This window comes from Puma concolor, chromosome B3, assembly GCF_028749965.1.
Source record: "Puma concolor isolate L17-30 chromosome B3, mPumCon1.1.hap2, whole genome shotgun sequence".
Taxonomy (NCBI): domain Eukaryota; kingdom Metazoa; phylum Chordata; class Mammalia; order Carnivora; family Felidae; genus Puma; species Puma concolor.
The window spans coordinates 127,640,638-127,656,509 of record NC_141672.1 but is presented as its reverse complement, the minus strand read 5'-3'; the positions used below and the strand labels follow the sequence as shown (position 1 = coordinate 127,656,509).

The following is a 15,872-nucleotide window of genomic DNA, read 5'->3' as shown; positions in this document are numbered from 1 at the left end:
GTGTAGGTTTGTCTTTTAATTTCTGTGTTCTCATTCTGTATTGGAGGTTAGGCCTTTGTGATATGAGCTGCAAATATTTTTTTTTTCTCAGATTGTCATTTATCTTTTGCCTTTGCTATGGTGACTTTGTCCATGTCTGGCTTTTATAGTCAGATTTATCAATCTTTTCATTTATAGTTACTGGGCTTTGATTCATAGAAAGAACGTCTATTCTAGCATGGTCCTTACTTTCTTTCCAGAAAGTACTTAGTTGTCCTTACACGTTTTTTGGACCCTCTCCCCTCTACCCATCTGAGATGATAATTTGTGCTAAGTGTGTTTCCCACTGTTTTGGTGTTTTGGGGTCTAGTTCTGGCATTTCCTCTCCTCCCCACCAGTCAGTTATCAGCTTCTGTGGCAGTATGTTGAATATCTGGCAGTCTGGTACCCTCACAGTATTCTTTTTTTCAGAGTTTTCCTAGCTGCTTCTATTTGTTTTTCTGTATGAATTTTAGGATCTAGTTCTCCTATTCCAAAATAAAACAAAGCAACACCCAAAATGCCTATTTCAAAAATACACCTACATCTTTTGTAGGAAGGCAGATTTTGTCTGAACTGTGCCCCCAAGGCAGTGTGTTGCTGCACACAGCCAGGTGCCACCTCCCCCTCTCATCCTGCCAGCTCTGCTTGTGCAGGAGTGTAAGGCAGCATGTGATCAGCAATACCTGTGCGCCGGTAATGGTAGCATGAGACCAGAGTACCCTGGGGCAGGGCCAGGGCTGCGGCTGTTCCAGCAAAGATGAACACAAAGTGGTATGGGGCTCGAACGTGCAACCAGTGGTTCCCACCACGGTCACTTGCCACTGACTTGCTCATGAGAGCCCCCTGCCCAAGGGGCTCAGTAGCCCAGGAGCACCCTGCCCCCCCCACAACCGGTGATAGTGGTGTATCTCCTGTGAGCATGTATGTGCTCCCACTTAACCCTCACAGTAACCGTGAGAAGAAACAGGCAAGATGGCAACCCCTGAAGCCATCGACAAATGAGTAGGGGTGCAGGGGTGGGGTGGGTGCAGGGCTGCTTCCATGCAGAAAGCACCTCTCTGGTTACAGGCAGAGTCCTAGGACAAGAGGGGTCCCCACTGAGTGGGGCCTCACCTCCTCCACTTGTACCATGGGGGTAAGCGCTTCTAGCTGGAGCTTCCCAGGAGAGGGCATCTGCATGTCAGCTCCACGTGGGTCTATAAACCACGGGCGTTTTCAGTGATCAATGAAATAGCCAGTGGCCTTCTAAAGAAAGGAAAGTCTGCTTTCCATAATGGGGACAGGCCTTTCTGCTGACCCCGAGGCTGCCCGTTGGCCTGGGTTTCCTTGCAGGCTGACAGCTGATTGGCCCCAATGGTTGGCTATCTCCCAATCTGCCCCAGCATGGGAGGGTGAGCAGGAGGGACTCGCTGGTATGAAAAACATGTCAGTCTTGATGTGGGGAGCTGGAGGTGGCCCCATACCAGGGGCCACTGAACAGAGCTATGTATTGATGAGTGACAGCCTATTCCTTTCAGGACCTGGGTGCTGCGGCCTGGGAGCCTGGGAAAAGGTGTATCTCTGTGGAAGCCTCTCTCTGACCAGCCCCACCCCTCACCACGCTCCCCAGACACACACCCGTGGGGATTCCTTATGCTCACTGAGGTCTTTTCATGTGATCTTAGGTACCCCTGTTAAGTCAATGGATCCATGTGCCCTTTTCCCCGGGGGCCCCCTATTCAGAGATGCATCCCCTCCCTTCTTTCTTCCACAGAGGGGAGCTCAGCGAGGCTTCCCAGAGCCTTGGTTGGCACAGCCAGCCTGAGCTGAGAAGAGCCAGCGGGAGGCCGAGGGGCCAACTGGGGAGATCACTTACTGCCACAGGCAGAAGAGGCACTAGTTTATAGACATTGTTCTGGCTCCGGGTCTTTTTTTTTTTTTTTTTTTTACAACGCAAAAGGACCCCCAGGACTGCCCACAAGGGGCTCACAGACCAAAAACTGCCATGTGCAGGTGCTGTTGGAGCCAGGAGGGACCCAATCATCTGTGGGAGCTGGCAGTCTGGCCCAAACTGGTTGGCGCAATTGAGAAAATTGGGAGCATGCCCTTTGGACAGGGGTCAGAGCAGGAGGGTGTGAGCTGAAACATGCACACTTCCCAAGCTGCACGTGCAGGTGCAGCTGCCAGGAAGGGGGCAGGGGGCAGGGCCCTGGGCTGGGCGCACAGTCGGGGGCTTGGGCAGGAGGAAAGCCCCTGTCCTCTTAGCCTGGCTTCTTGCGGCTTCTGGGAGGAACACACTGTCCCAGCCCAGGCCTGTGGCTTGGGCAAGAGGAGCATGTGGGACGCAGTGTTCCCTGATAAGATGAGGCAATCGCTCTCACAGCCTCATCGCAGCGCCAAGGAACATTTATGTAACCCCCGCCCTGTACCCCGTGAGCCCTTGGCCCAGGCGCCCCTGCTGCCCAGCTGCCCCCCTCACGGTGCACCAACAGCACCCCGCCCTGTACCGACCAGTTATCCCCTGACTCGCAGTCCTGCCACTTGCAACCTGGCCCCTCCCAAGCCCCCTCCCACAGTGACCCAGCCTTTCCCCACCCAGCTTCCTTCACTCCCTCCCTGTGCACCCTGTACCCCACAAGACCTGACCTCTACCCCCTTGCTCTCACTCTGCGTCCCCCTCCCAAGTCCCTCTCACCATTCTGTCCCACAGCCCCAACCCTGGCCTCCTGCAGCCCTGCCTTTGGAAAGTGAGGGCAGAGGGACTGGAGTGGGCCCATCCCAGTCTTAGGCATCAGGCAGGATGCTGCAGAAGGGCTGATCTCCCTTCAGGATTCTGGAATCTCTGATCAGGTTTCCTATCCTGAGAGGGCCAGTGTCACTTCTGAGCTAGACTGAGCATTCTCCTTGTGGTGGCCCTGTGGTACTATTGTGTCCTCCTATCACATGCCCAAGAGGAGGCAGATTCAGAATTGAGCCCAGCAGGAGGGAAGCTAGGGTTCATTTAGTCTGGGTGGCCAACTCCCTGCTGGGCCCCACTCTACTCTGTGTACGATCCCTATATACTCACTCCGCCTAGTCACACCACCTTGGAGTCAGTCCTTAGAAGAGCAGTTTTCAAAGTGAGGCCCAGGGACACCTGTAGGTACCTGAGATACTTCCAGGAGACCATGAGGTCAAAACTATTTTCAAAATAATAATATTATTTGTCCCTTATTCTCTCAAAAGAATACAATGAAATATTCCAGAAGGTACATGATGTGTGATGACATCCCCCTGACAGCTACAGGAATGCACATGTGCTTGAGTTTAAATCTTTTTTCAGTTTTAATTTCTAATATGATAAATATCAATGGATATAACCCACATGAACAAATACTCTTTTGGTCCCTCACTACAAGTATGAGCCTTACTGTGGGTGACTCTGTCCCCCTGTCCAGGCTGCCTTTCCCCCAGCTGTTCTTGATTCTTCTGGCTGCTCCTCATCAGCCTCCTGGGTTCTGCTTGAATGTCACCATGTAGAGGCGGGCCCTGCCAGACCCTGGTGCTGATCCTTGCCAGCATGAATCATAACTTCTGAGTGATATATTCATCTGTTTATTGCTGTCTACCCTCCTGGAATGGGCTGACAGAGGTATAAAGGATGGAATCGGGGGGACTCTGCATAATGACCCTGTCCCCAGGGCCAGACAGCGAGTCTGTGTTCTATAAAAGTGCTGAGCTGCTGTTACCCAGATGGACCAAGAGCTGTGTGCTGGCCTAGGGGTGATGCTGGACTTTCCTTGCCTTCTGCCACTCCAGGCTACCTGGTACCAGCATCCCATCCTATTGGATGCTACAGTTCTGTGTGGCCCACACATCATTGTAGCCCTATAATTATACCGCTCACATGCTTCCCAGAGCTGCAAACATAAGGACCTTGAAAAGGACAAGCTCCCAATGAGGGCCCAGGGTTTATTAGAAAGCAAGGGTGAGTCTGAATTTGGGTTGGTCTTCCCCTACTGCCACCATGGGCCTAAATTTGAGAAGACACAGGTGTAAAAAATAGTGGATAAGAGCAATAATAATAGCTAACATTTCATAGGTAGCATTTGGCATGTGTCAGGCACAGTGCCAAGGTCTGGTCGTGTGTGTGAGCCCATGGGATCACCATGTGTACCCCACTATAAGGATGTGGTAGTATATTCACTTCCTGTGGCTACCATAACAAATTACCATAAATTGGATGGCTTAAAATAACAGAAATGCACTCTCTCACTGTTTTGGAGGGCAGAAGTCTAAGATCAAGGTGTTTGCAGCTCACTACCTTGCCCACCTCTTTTCCTTCTGAAGGCTCTGGGGGTGGGGTGGGGAGATGGAATCCATTTCATGCTTCTCTCCTAGATTCTGGGGGCTGCCCTACAGTCTTTGGAATTTTTTGGCTTATAGATACATCACTCCAGTCTCTTCCTCTGTCATCGTTTGGCCCTCTCTTCTCTTCTTTTCTAAAGGACACTTGTGATCTCATTTCAAGACCCTTACCTTAATTGTATCTACAAAGACGCTTTTTCCAAATAAGATCACAAGTTCAAGGGATTAGGACCGGGACATCTTTTTCGGGGAGCACTCTTTACCCCACCATAGGCAATAAGGTACTTATCTGAGGCCACACACATCAGTATACTGTGAGAACAGATCTAAGCCTCATCTGTCAGACATGGCACACCAAGCTCTTGAACTCAGCACCTAGTCACAGGAAAATGAAACTGTTGTGTTTAATGCTAGACCTTTCCAAACATCTAATGACCAATGTACATTGTGAAGTTCCTAGACTGGACTTAGCATGTAGCATTTCTCAAACTTTTTTTGTTGACGAGATTTTTTTCCTCCAGAACCAATTAACAATGTATTCAATTCTAAAAAGACACAAAACACAGAAGAGCTTACAACAACAAAAAATCCTATTCCCAGTGAGGCATCACTTTCTAGAGACCAACACTGCTCTGATTTTAGTTGTCTTGGTAGTTACTGCCATAAATGAATTATATGATATATACATACACATATATATATATATATATATATATATATATATATATATATATTTACTGTTCTTTGATGTATCAGATTTATATATGATGCGTTATCTCCCTGCCATGAAATTGAAGGATTTACCTCATTTCTACCCCTCCCCTCACCTCCTCCTGAATTGATGAATATATTATTTTAATTTTTTTTTGTTGTTGATTATCCTTATAACTTTAGCCTCATTTAGACATTTCCTTTGTGCATGTGTGTGTTCCTACCTTTCTCTTAAATCCACATTCTCTATTGGGGGCCATGAGTCAGTTGCATGGGCTTTGTCTATAACATTGATTCTAAATACTGACAACTAGTGCTAGGGTTCACATGACCATAACTGTGTAAAGATTGCTTCCATATGCCAGGGCCTGTGGTGGGATTTCATTCTCTCCTGCTGCCTCATGGGGTTGTTGTGAAAGATAAATATAACATACAAAAAGCCCGTAGTACAGTGTTTGGCTCAGAGCTCTTCCCTGATGGCTCATATCTTATAACACTTTAGATTGCTTCAAATTTAGATCCCAGTTTTCTTGCATGTCTTCTATTTTTCCTGGAGTTTGTAATTGCCTCTCTTTTTTCTTTTAACCAAAGAATAGTATGTGCCTTCACTGTGTCCTGAAGTTTATTCAGCCTCTTGATCATACTCTCTGATGCATGGAATTCACCTTCTTCTTGAAACTATCCCCCTGTGATTCCTGCCTCTGTGGCCACCAGGTCTCTGCCTCACTCTTATCCTGAGATGCCCCTTCATTTTTCACTAATTTCCCTGGCTTCTCGTTTTTTCTTTTCTCATTTTTGCTGGAGTTTGAGAGGTAAACTTGGAAGACCCTGTTTCTTTTTCATCGAGCATCCAGTGTGATTTACAAGAAGTCTGGTATTCCCTCATGGTTGACTTGGTGTTTGTTCTCACCTCTTTCTAATAAGTTTTGTGATCTCTTCATTTTACCCAGTGTTCTGACTTTGCAGAAATTCTCACAGCATTGCAGAAATTCTTGCAGCAGGAGCCTTTACTTACTACCCTGCCCACCTCTCTGCCAGCCCTTTCCATGTTACTCTCCTGTCTTGTTTGATTCTGACAGATACTGTTTTCTTGTTTCTTTGGTAATTTACTCTCCTCCATTTTTTTCTTTTCTTTTTTCTAATGAACAGAAATTATTTAAATATATTGCACCCCCAGGATTGATTCCCTGTAACTCTGAACTATCATTTGTAACTATCAGATAGTTTTGGGATATGATGGTTTGCTCTCTTGATTTTGAATTCTCCTCCCACACACCCCCTTTCCTGCTCCCCCCCAAAGCCCCCAAAGCTGCCTGTTGCAGCCTCTTGTTCTGCTGGCTGTTACCTATTGACCACACTGGAGGTTGAAAGAGCAACATGAGAAGCAAATTACCTGGTCTGGGCTCCTTATGTTATTGATGAGGAAACTGAGGATCAGAATAGTAGTAGAGCACTCAGGTTGGGAATTGTCTCTTGGACCTGCAGGGGTGTAGGGCTCTGGAGTGTGGCTCCCTTCAGGCCAGTGTGAGGCAGCTGGACCCTCCCTGGTAGGCCTGCAAGTCCTACCTCTGAGATTCCCAATCTCAGAGCCTGAAGATGAGCCTGATCTCCCCTCGGGCCAGGGCCAGGGGTGCCTGCACAGGTTGTTGGGGGTCATGCTCTGCCGTGTGCTTGGGACTGCCACCGCCAGGGGCCTTGGGCCCTGCTATCACAGTTACTGAGAAGCTGCCATTTAATCCTGGGAGATGCCTGCTGCCTTCCTTGGGTACTGGCTGGAGGGCACAGGCATGGCACATGTTTGCCCTGATGGGTTGGTTACAGGCCGGTGGAGAGGGAGGGGACGCGGCTAGGGATGGAGAGGAGCAGGCTGCGTGGAGGGCAGGGCCAGGACCGGTGACTAATGAGCTGCCCTGTCGCCCCGCAGGTGAGAGACCCTTCGCCTGTAGCTGGCAGGACTGCAACAAGAAGTTCGCGCGCTCCGACGAGCTGGCCCGGCACTACCGCACGCACACAGGCGAGAAGAAGTTCAGCTGTCCCATCTGCGAGAAGCGCTTCATGCGCAGCGACCACCTGACGAAGCACGCACGCCGCCATGCCAACTTCCACCCGGGCATGCTGCAGCGGCGCAGCGGGGGCTCACGGACCGGCTCCCTCAGCGACTACAGCCGCTCCGATGCCAGCAGCCCCACCATCAGCCCGGCCAGCTCGCCTTGAGCGCAGCCGCCGCCCGACGCAGCACAGCCCCGCCCACCCCTCCGCGGGCCCCGCCCACCCCTGGCCTGCGGCGAGGACCCTCCGCCCCTACTACAGCCATGAGCAGATATGCTCGCCCTTCCTTTTGTGATGCCGTGTCTTTCCCTTTTGTAATGAGAAAGAAAGAACTTTCTGGAGTCAAAACAACAACACAACAGACAATTTTCTTCACCTCAGGTGTCAAAGTGAATTTGTAAAAAAACGAAACAAAAATTTTTCAAAAAACACCATCCACAAATTGCACAATAAACATACCCACAAAGGTGAGATTCAGTGGTGTTGAACCCCTCCCCCCCTTTCTCAGGGATGGACATGTTCCACGAGGTCAGTGAGGACACCCCCTTCCTGCCGCCTTATTCTGTACATAGATTTGCACTCTGGAGTTTTCTGTTAGGTTCGGGAACACACTGGGGACAAAGACTGAGCAATGCAGGTGGAGCTCAGTGTCTGGCCCTTGGGTTAGTCCGTCAGTCATTTCTGAGCGGATGTGGTCACTGACATTTGCTTCCAGGCCAGATTCCTCAGCAGGGGGCCCCAAGTCTCCACGCAGCCGCCAGCCTCTGCCCCAGAAGCCCGGCCGGGCTCAGGACATAGATGATTCAGAGGGATGCCTTAAGCTGTGCTGGGCGAAAGAAGCACTCCACCTGGGGAGACCACAGAGGCGCCCACCCTCTGCGGGACCCTGTCGGTCTCCCTGTCCCTGCCTCCAGGAGCCTCTCTCTGGGCCTCTCAACACTGGGAGCAGAGGTGCAAGCCCCAGCCAGTCAGACCACTGCACCATCCGAAGTCCAATGCGACAGGGCCCGGGCCACACCTGCCCCACCCTTGGCCTGCCTGAGGCATATGCCCTGCACAGGGACACCGGCTAGTTTGTGTCCTGCAGAAGGTACATGGGGACCTCTTACTTTCATCATGTTTTCTGACTGGAAAATAGAGGCTAGGAATCCTGGTGTTTTCAAAGATGTCTGAAAGTGTCTCTGGTGTCTCCAGTTCCTGTGTTCTCCTGGACCCATCCTGCTATCAAGACACCTTTGTTGGAAACAATGGGGAAGGTTGTTGGGCCACCTTGCCAGAGGCCCCGTGTGTGTGGTCGTGCATGCGGCATCGCTCAGTGCTTCACAGAGACAGTTCTGTAGCAAGAGACCGGAACATTGTGACTTGGAACTTTACGGGAGTGGTGAAGCAGATGTTATGGGAAATGCTGTCGGAGAACGTGCATTCTGTTTGCTCCCCAGGGAACACCAGACAGAAAGTTGTGGGAAATACTTTGCTCAGACCCACCGTGTTCCCAGCTCAGAATTAGCAAACCTCCAGCTTCTCCATGAGCTTTGCACCCCCTGGACTTCTCCCTTTCCCTCCCGTTTCTCCCCTTCTGCCTGGGAGGCCTCAGCCCACACCCTGCCTGTGGCACATTAGGGCCGTGGGGGCTCCATCGCCAGCGTTCTCCTGCCAGGGGAGGAGGAGCAGAGAGCTGAGCAGTTTCTCGTGGAGCCCCAACCTTGAGCCCTGGTGAGGCAGTCAGGCTGGGCTCCAGCGTGCTGCATCTCTGCAGACATTTGGAGGTTCCACCTGAGTGCTGCCCAGGCACCACCCTTTCCTTCCTCCTGAGATTTGGGGCCTGTAAATACAAGCCCCCAGGACAGTGCGTGTGTGTGTATGTGTGTGTGTGTATGTGTGTATGTGTGTGTTGGGGTGGGGGGTGGGTTTGGGGTGGACTTGGGGTATCTTGCAGAGACCTCTGCTCATTTTGGTGAGGAGGAATGACCCTTGGGACTTCAGAGGGCTGTAGATGGGCTTCCTGGGCCCAGAGTGCCTTGGTTGTGACCACCCTGCTTCCACCCTCACCCTGTCACGGCATGGGGTGCAGCACAGAGAAGCTGTAGACACCCAGGCCTGGCTGGTGCTCACAGCCTGTGGCCATTGCTTTGGGCCAGCACCTTCTGTCCATAGTGACCACAAGGGTGGCAGTCTGCTGTTGACAGCACTTGGGTGCCCCTTTCTGACTCCACTGTGTGTCATCTGGGATTGACGGGTGGCATGGTGGTGGCTTCCAAGGAGCATGTTAGGTACCAGGTTGGGCAGTAGCGTTGTTCTTGCTGTGGGTGGAAGCCAGGCAGGGCCAGGGGATCGGGTGCAGAGCTCACTGCCCTGGCTGCCGGGCCCTACTCGGGCTGCCTGCTTGCATTTGGTCTGGGAGAGAGGGTGGAATATCCTGTAGAGACCTGGACAGAAGAGCGCTCTGAGTGCTCAGTGTGAAAAATCCTCCTGCCCACTTCCAAAGTGAGGCCCGGAAGGCCCTCAGAGGCCCCTCCCAAAGTTGTTTCCGTGTGAGGCAGAGAAAGCCACACTCTGAATACATTTCATGTCTCAGGAACTCACATTCCAGGTTCAGGAATTTTATTCCAAAGTCCTTTGGTGTGCTCACCGTCCACGGGTCCCCGAAGGCAGAGAGAGGAGGCTGTGGGTCTCTGGGAGGCCAAAATGCTGTCCTCTGGAGGAGCCGGGAGTCTCCTTGTGATCTGCCTACTGGCATCTCAGAAGGAGGGTTTCTAACCCCACTTCTGTCTGCACATAAGAAGGGGAGTAAGGACTCTAAACCCAGTCATCTTGGAATAAAAGAAGAGCTGGTTTGTTTTAGAGGTAGGGTGGGGGGTGGGGGAGGGAAAGCGGGTGTTTGCTGTTTCCAAAGAGAGCACTTAATTTAATTTTTCCTCTAAATGACCCAGGGCTGTTCCGTCGGATAGATGGAAGGGTAACATTGCCTTAAAACAGAAATATGCAGGCATTGGCTATTTTTGGCAAATGAGTGTGTCTTCGTTCCCAAAGCAGTGCTGGTCTAATGGCAGGGTGCGGTCCTTCCTCTAGGGGCCTGGCCTGGGAGATGGGGCACTGCTCTGCTGACTTAGGGCACCTGGAGAGAATTCCCACCTGGCACCCCTGGGCACTAGGCCCGGGGCTCCAGTCGGACCATGCCAACTCATCTGGGGCTAAAATTCATCTCACTTGAAGGGTGGGAAAAATCCATGAACCTTGGTGAGGTTTAAATGGGCTCTCACTGGCATCTCATCATGAAATGAGTGCTTGTGGAAGGGGGCGGTGGACCTTGGAAAGCTGGCCCCCCTGGGCCCCCGCTGAAAGGGGTGGACCCTCTTGAAACAACCTGCATTTTCTTCTGAAATGTAGAATGTCTTCCCAGCTTGGGTCTGTTTCAGGGTCTTTCATTTTTCTGGTTTATGGCCATGCTTGCCCGGCTTCAGTGTGATTGAGGAACCCATAGGACTCCTAGAAATAATAGTGAAAACTCAGACCTTTATTTTGTAGCAGACTTGTTCTCAAAGGCCAAGGGGGCAGAGGTCTCAAGATGAAGGATGCCTGAACAAAGGAAGAATTCCCCTCCAAAAAGTCCTAAAAGGGACCCTGGACCCAACCATCAGCAGGCTGGTGTTTAGCTCACATCCCAAATAAGAAAGCCCCTCTTTGCATCAGCCATGTTAGGGGACCAGTTGTTGGCTCCCCATATGCCCACTGAATCCTACAGCCATCCAGAAAGAAACAGATGAACACAGCCGTTTCCACAAAGGGCCCTGGGTCCTCTTCTGTAGGGTGCTATGTAGGAACAGGCAGTGATGCCCTTGATGGGAATATAGTCCTGGAGGTGCCCTACCTGCATCCCACTACACCCCCACTTATGGCACTTTGAGGTGCAGGACACCCCCCCCCCTTTATTCTGAGGCCATGCAACCGGGCAGGTGCAGGATTCGTCACGGTGCAGCCTCCAGGTGCAAACATCAGTGGCAGTGGGGTCCCCAGATCTCACCATGCCCTGGCTCTCCGCTCAGACCAGTGGAAAGTGATTCAGAGATAGGGACAGACAGGCCACAGGTGGCCCCCAGCCATGGGACATGAAGAGAGGGCTGGTGGCTTTCTAGGGTCCCAAGAGGAGTGTGGCAGAACTGGGGTCTCCATTTGAGCCTTCTGCTGCCCAGCCCAGTCTTCAGAAGACCCAACCTCCTTTCTTGCCAGAAGCAGGTGCTAAGGTGGACTGCACAGGGTCCTAGCACTCCTTGGGGACTTCATCCTCAGCAAGCTGGAGTGCCACCTAACAAGAAAGCGTGATCTGAGCAATAGCATCCCCTTGTTTTCTGACTCCTGATTTGGGCTTGTTTACCAGGCTACCTGATGATTTTGACTTCTGGCAGGTATCATGGATTTTTTTTTTTTTAAACCCATTTTTACAAAGTCATTCAGTCAAAAACACAGTGCTGGAATGTTTAAAGTGTCTGATGTATTGGTCACATTGAGACCAGTAAGAAATGCTTTGTAGGTCACCCACATCTTTTTTGCTATCCAAAGATTGCATATGCGATTCTGGTGGCCGTATTTTCCAAAGCTAAAATGGAGGGTGTGGGCTAACACTTTCTGAATGCAGCGTTGCCCTGGGAAAAGCCTGCCTCTATGACTGATGTTCCTCATTCTAAGGTTAGGTTTCGAAGGTTTGTCCAAGACACATTCCAGAGAATTTTGTACCAGAATTTGGATGTACAATCCAGCTTACTACTGATAAATGCCTGAGTGTCATTTAGGGAGAGGCCCTTCCCCCACCCACTGTCCTGTCCCTCACTGGTTAGAAGATTGGATTCAGTGGTGGGAGCTGTGAGCCCCGGATCCATGAGGGTAGAGGGGCCATACCTGGTTTCTTGGTTTCTACTGACCCCCTGTAGCAATGTTGGACTTGGCAGTGCGTCCAGCTGGCCCTGCCCAGCCTCTCCCTTCTTATGCAGCTTTAAAACCTTACTACTTTTATTTAAAGATGAACAGGAGGGGAGGGGAGTGGACCACAGGAGCAGCTTTCTCCTAGGGCTCAAGGGAAGCTTCCTAGTGACACATTGACAGGATGCTGTACACGCTCACTTAGAAACCCAAGTATGTGTGAGCTGAATGCCTGCAAGACAGCCACAGGTCTGGTCAAAGATTTTCCTTCCCACTCAGAGCACAAGGGCTGGGTGTACCGGCCGGATCCCTCCCCAGCCTGCCCTCTGTGTGGGGTGAGAGGGTCATTTCCCAGGGCGGCTCAGACACCACTTGGGGAGCAGTGTGGTGGCCATTCCTGGTCAGGGTGCCCATGGGTGGGTGGGTGGCTTCGCTCTTTAGTCTCAGCCCGGAGAGTCCATGTGCCTAGTGCCGGGGATCCCAAGGGCTCAACGGCGTCAGCACAAGCCATGCATTGTGGGGCCTGGGGCTTGCTGTGGTTCCCACAGAACCAGGAATAACTTGTGTGGATATGTTGGGTGCATGAGTCAGCCACCCCAGACCCACACAAATGACCCCTTCCCCATCCAAAGCCATTGATGGAGTTTCTCTGGAATCGTTTGCCAAAATCCCAAGGCAGAATCCAAGGGTCCAAGACCATTTCCACGGAGCACACATTTTCCTTTTCTGTAGGAACTTTTTTTTTTTTTTTCTTTTTAACCAGCACCACACCATGCTTCCGAAGGCCACGTTTCATCTTTCCTGGATCACTACAGTGAAGTATTACAGTTGTACAGTTCCCAATCTGGCCTTGGCTTGCTCGGATAAAACTTTGTATGTATTTTGTATGGCATAGATTCTATATTGTAATGATGTCCTATGCAAAAAGAAAAAAAAATTAACTAAATTGTAAATTTTATTGTTTTAACGTGTATGCATGTTTAGTGACGTTTACATTTTGAAATAAAATTTATGATTCATTATTTTATTTGCCAGAGCTGGTTCCTTGGAGAGGCCCGGGGTGGGGGAGGGGAGGAACCAAAATGGACCAACTCCAGCAGCTGTACGTAATTGCCTGAGAGGCAGTAACCGACCCTGAGCTTTCTAGGCCTTTTATAGAATAGAAGGCTTTGCAGAAAGTGGGTGCCCCTCTGGCTATCCCCTGCCTATTTCAGCTTATCACATTCCCTACCCTCAGCTCTACTCCCTCCCCCACAAAAAGCTCAGCCTGACAATTCCATCCTTCAGAGCATCAAGGAGAAAGGTAGACCCCAGGGAGGCAGTGATGACAGGACCCTGAGCAGGGCATAGTGTTGGTCCCTAGAACCAACCCCCCCATAAACACCTGCTCCCCAGGGCAGCAGCCCCATTTCTCAACTCCAGTTGCCCTCCGAGGGTCTGAAAGTCTGTCATACTATACACTGTCACTCAGCCAGATGGCTGCCTGCTCCCCTTGTCCCTGCCCAGGGCCCAAAGAGTGACCTGTTTGCAGCCACAGAAGACCCTGAGGTTGGCTGTGGGAACGGACCCCAAAGCACACTGCCACAAGCGCCAGGTCTGGGGCGCTGGGGACTGGCATGGTATGTGTTGATACCAGAGCTCATTCAAGTCTCCTGTGATAATTAAGCACCCCTGGCTGCTCCCTTACCACCCAAATCAGGGCATTTCCATAGCAGGCAGTATAAAGCCTGTAGCTGGTGGGAAGAGATGGGCCCCAGACCTGTGCCCGAAGAGCATGGAGGGAAGGTGCAGGTGCAGCCCTGCCGTCGCAGCCCCCAGCCAGGTTCTCATCCAGGACTGAATCCGGGTCTGTGCCTGATTCTTACGTGATCGCCTATTGTTGAGAGAACACATGAAAACACGAAATGGAAAATAGTAATAACGAAAAGCACTGCAGTCAAAGGTGATTTTTCCTAAACCTGGAAAACATCTACACTGGCAGGTGTTTCCTGATAAAATCTTTCCTTCAGCATAGATTAGGAGGAGGAGCTGTGAAGTCCCTGTTAGGGGACTGACACCTGTTACGAAAACAGGGCTTGTTTTCAAACAAAAAACTTTTAATATGGAGACAGAGCCCAGTCTTGGTCGGAGGATTTTCCCAGGAAGGCGATCGTTCTGCCTTCTCAGAGACTGTTCCTTTTTGCTCAGGAACTCCCTGATTGCGGCAAGCTGAATAGATTCACTTCCATAAATAGGTGTGTGTTGAGAGGAGCCCAAATGCTTTATAAATATTAACAGGGTGGGGGCAAATGCAGCCATCAGTTGTGACATCGCTGCTGAGGTTTGCAAGAAGTTTTGGGTTCCTTCTGGTGTTCCTTTCCAGAAGATGGGGGCCTGGCATTCAGGAAGCCTCCATCTCAAGCCCTAGGGGTGTCCTGAGACCTTGAGAGGCACCCAGTAGCATAGAAGGAAGAAAATGTTCAAGCGATAGATTTTCCTGGTGTTTAAAAAACCAACGCAACGAGGGGCACCTGGGTGCCTCAGTAGGTTGAGTGACTGACCCTTGATTTCGGCTCAGGTCATGATCTCATGGTTCCTAAGATTGAGCCCCACGTCAGGCTCTGTTCTGACAGCACAGAGCCTGCTTGGGACTCTCTCTCTCTGTCTCTCTCTCTCTGTCTCTCTCCCTCTCTGCCTGCCCCTCCCCCCTCTTAAAATAAATAAACTTAAAAAAAAACCAATGCAGTACTGCGTGTGGCATAAACAGCACATAAGCAGTGTGGAGGGAGGGTCTGTGATAATAGGATATCAGAACTGAGCAGGTACTGGGTGTTACAGAGTGGTCAGCCCCCAGACACTCCTTGCCCAACACCCTCTGCTTTTTTATCAGGACCTTGCATTACAAAGTCAAACTTGGGGCAGTTAGGTGAAGTATGCAGTGTCAGGGAGGGTTTGCACCTAGATGGGAATGTAGTAGTAAAGTTCTTGGGTAACAGAGTGAGGATTCAGAATGACATTGGCAGCCAGTAGAAGGACAGCAAGTCCCTGATCATAGCCAGCAAGATGAAGTGTGCCTATACCAGATAAGATAGACCCATCTTTTTTTTTTTTTAATTTTTTTTTAACATTTTATTTATTATTTTTGAGACAGAGAGAGACAGAGCATGAACGGGGGAAGGACAGAGAGAGAGGGAGACACAGAATTGGAAGCAGGCTCCAGGCTCTGAGCCATCAGCCCAGAGCCCGACGCGGGGCTCGAACTCACGGACCGCGAGATTGTGACCTGAGCTGAAGTCGGACGTTTAACCGACTGAGCCACCCAGGCGCCCCAAGATAGACCCATCTTACCACATCGAATCTGGAGGCGATCCAGCCTATGGCTGGTTGGTGCTGACCTGCAGCAGGTCTCTGGGGGACACAGGGCCTGGGAGTAACCAGACAGTGCTGTCTTTGAGAAGGTGGAGGCTGGCATCTGGTTGAGACATTGTCAGAGGGCAGAGGCTGGCCATGGCTCACAAACTACAGGAACTTACCATCATTTGGCACTGGCTTGCAAACAGTGGCCACCCCACTGCTGGAGGTATTCAAGCAGAGGCTGAAATGCTACTGGCCACAAATGCCATAAAAGAATTCTGGATGGGAGCCTGTTTAGTAGGCAAAACTAAGGCTGCAATATTTTTCAGGAGGACCCACTGGGGCATGATCCTCTTAAACTATCTCTTTGTGGCCTTGTCAGTCATGTTGGGGGTGCAGGCTGGTGTTTGGTGGGTTGGGCTTGACTGCAGAGGGCTTCAAATAACACATTAGACTGTGTAACTGATTCTGAGGACCTGGGTGGCTCAGTACCCCCTAATCAAACCTCACATATCCCA

General features: G+C 50.9%; 1 protein-coding gene across 1 annotated transcript in view; it reads left to right on the top strand.

The window, feature by feature from the left end:
- KLF13 (KLF transcription factor 13) overlaps positions 1-13,043 on the top strand; it is a 49,860-nt gene extending 36,817 nt beyond the window's left edge. Inside the window, exon 2 of the mRNA XM_086711358.1 lies at positions 6,983-13,043. Within this exon, the coding sequence (XP_086567484.1) occupies positions 6,983-7,272 (290 nt within the window). The 3' untranslated portion in view covers positions 7,273-13,043. The remainder of the gene's footprint in view (positions 1-6,982) is intronic.
- Positions 13,044-15,872: the final 2,829 nt, after the last annotated feature.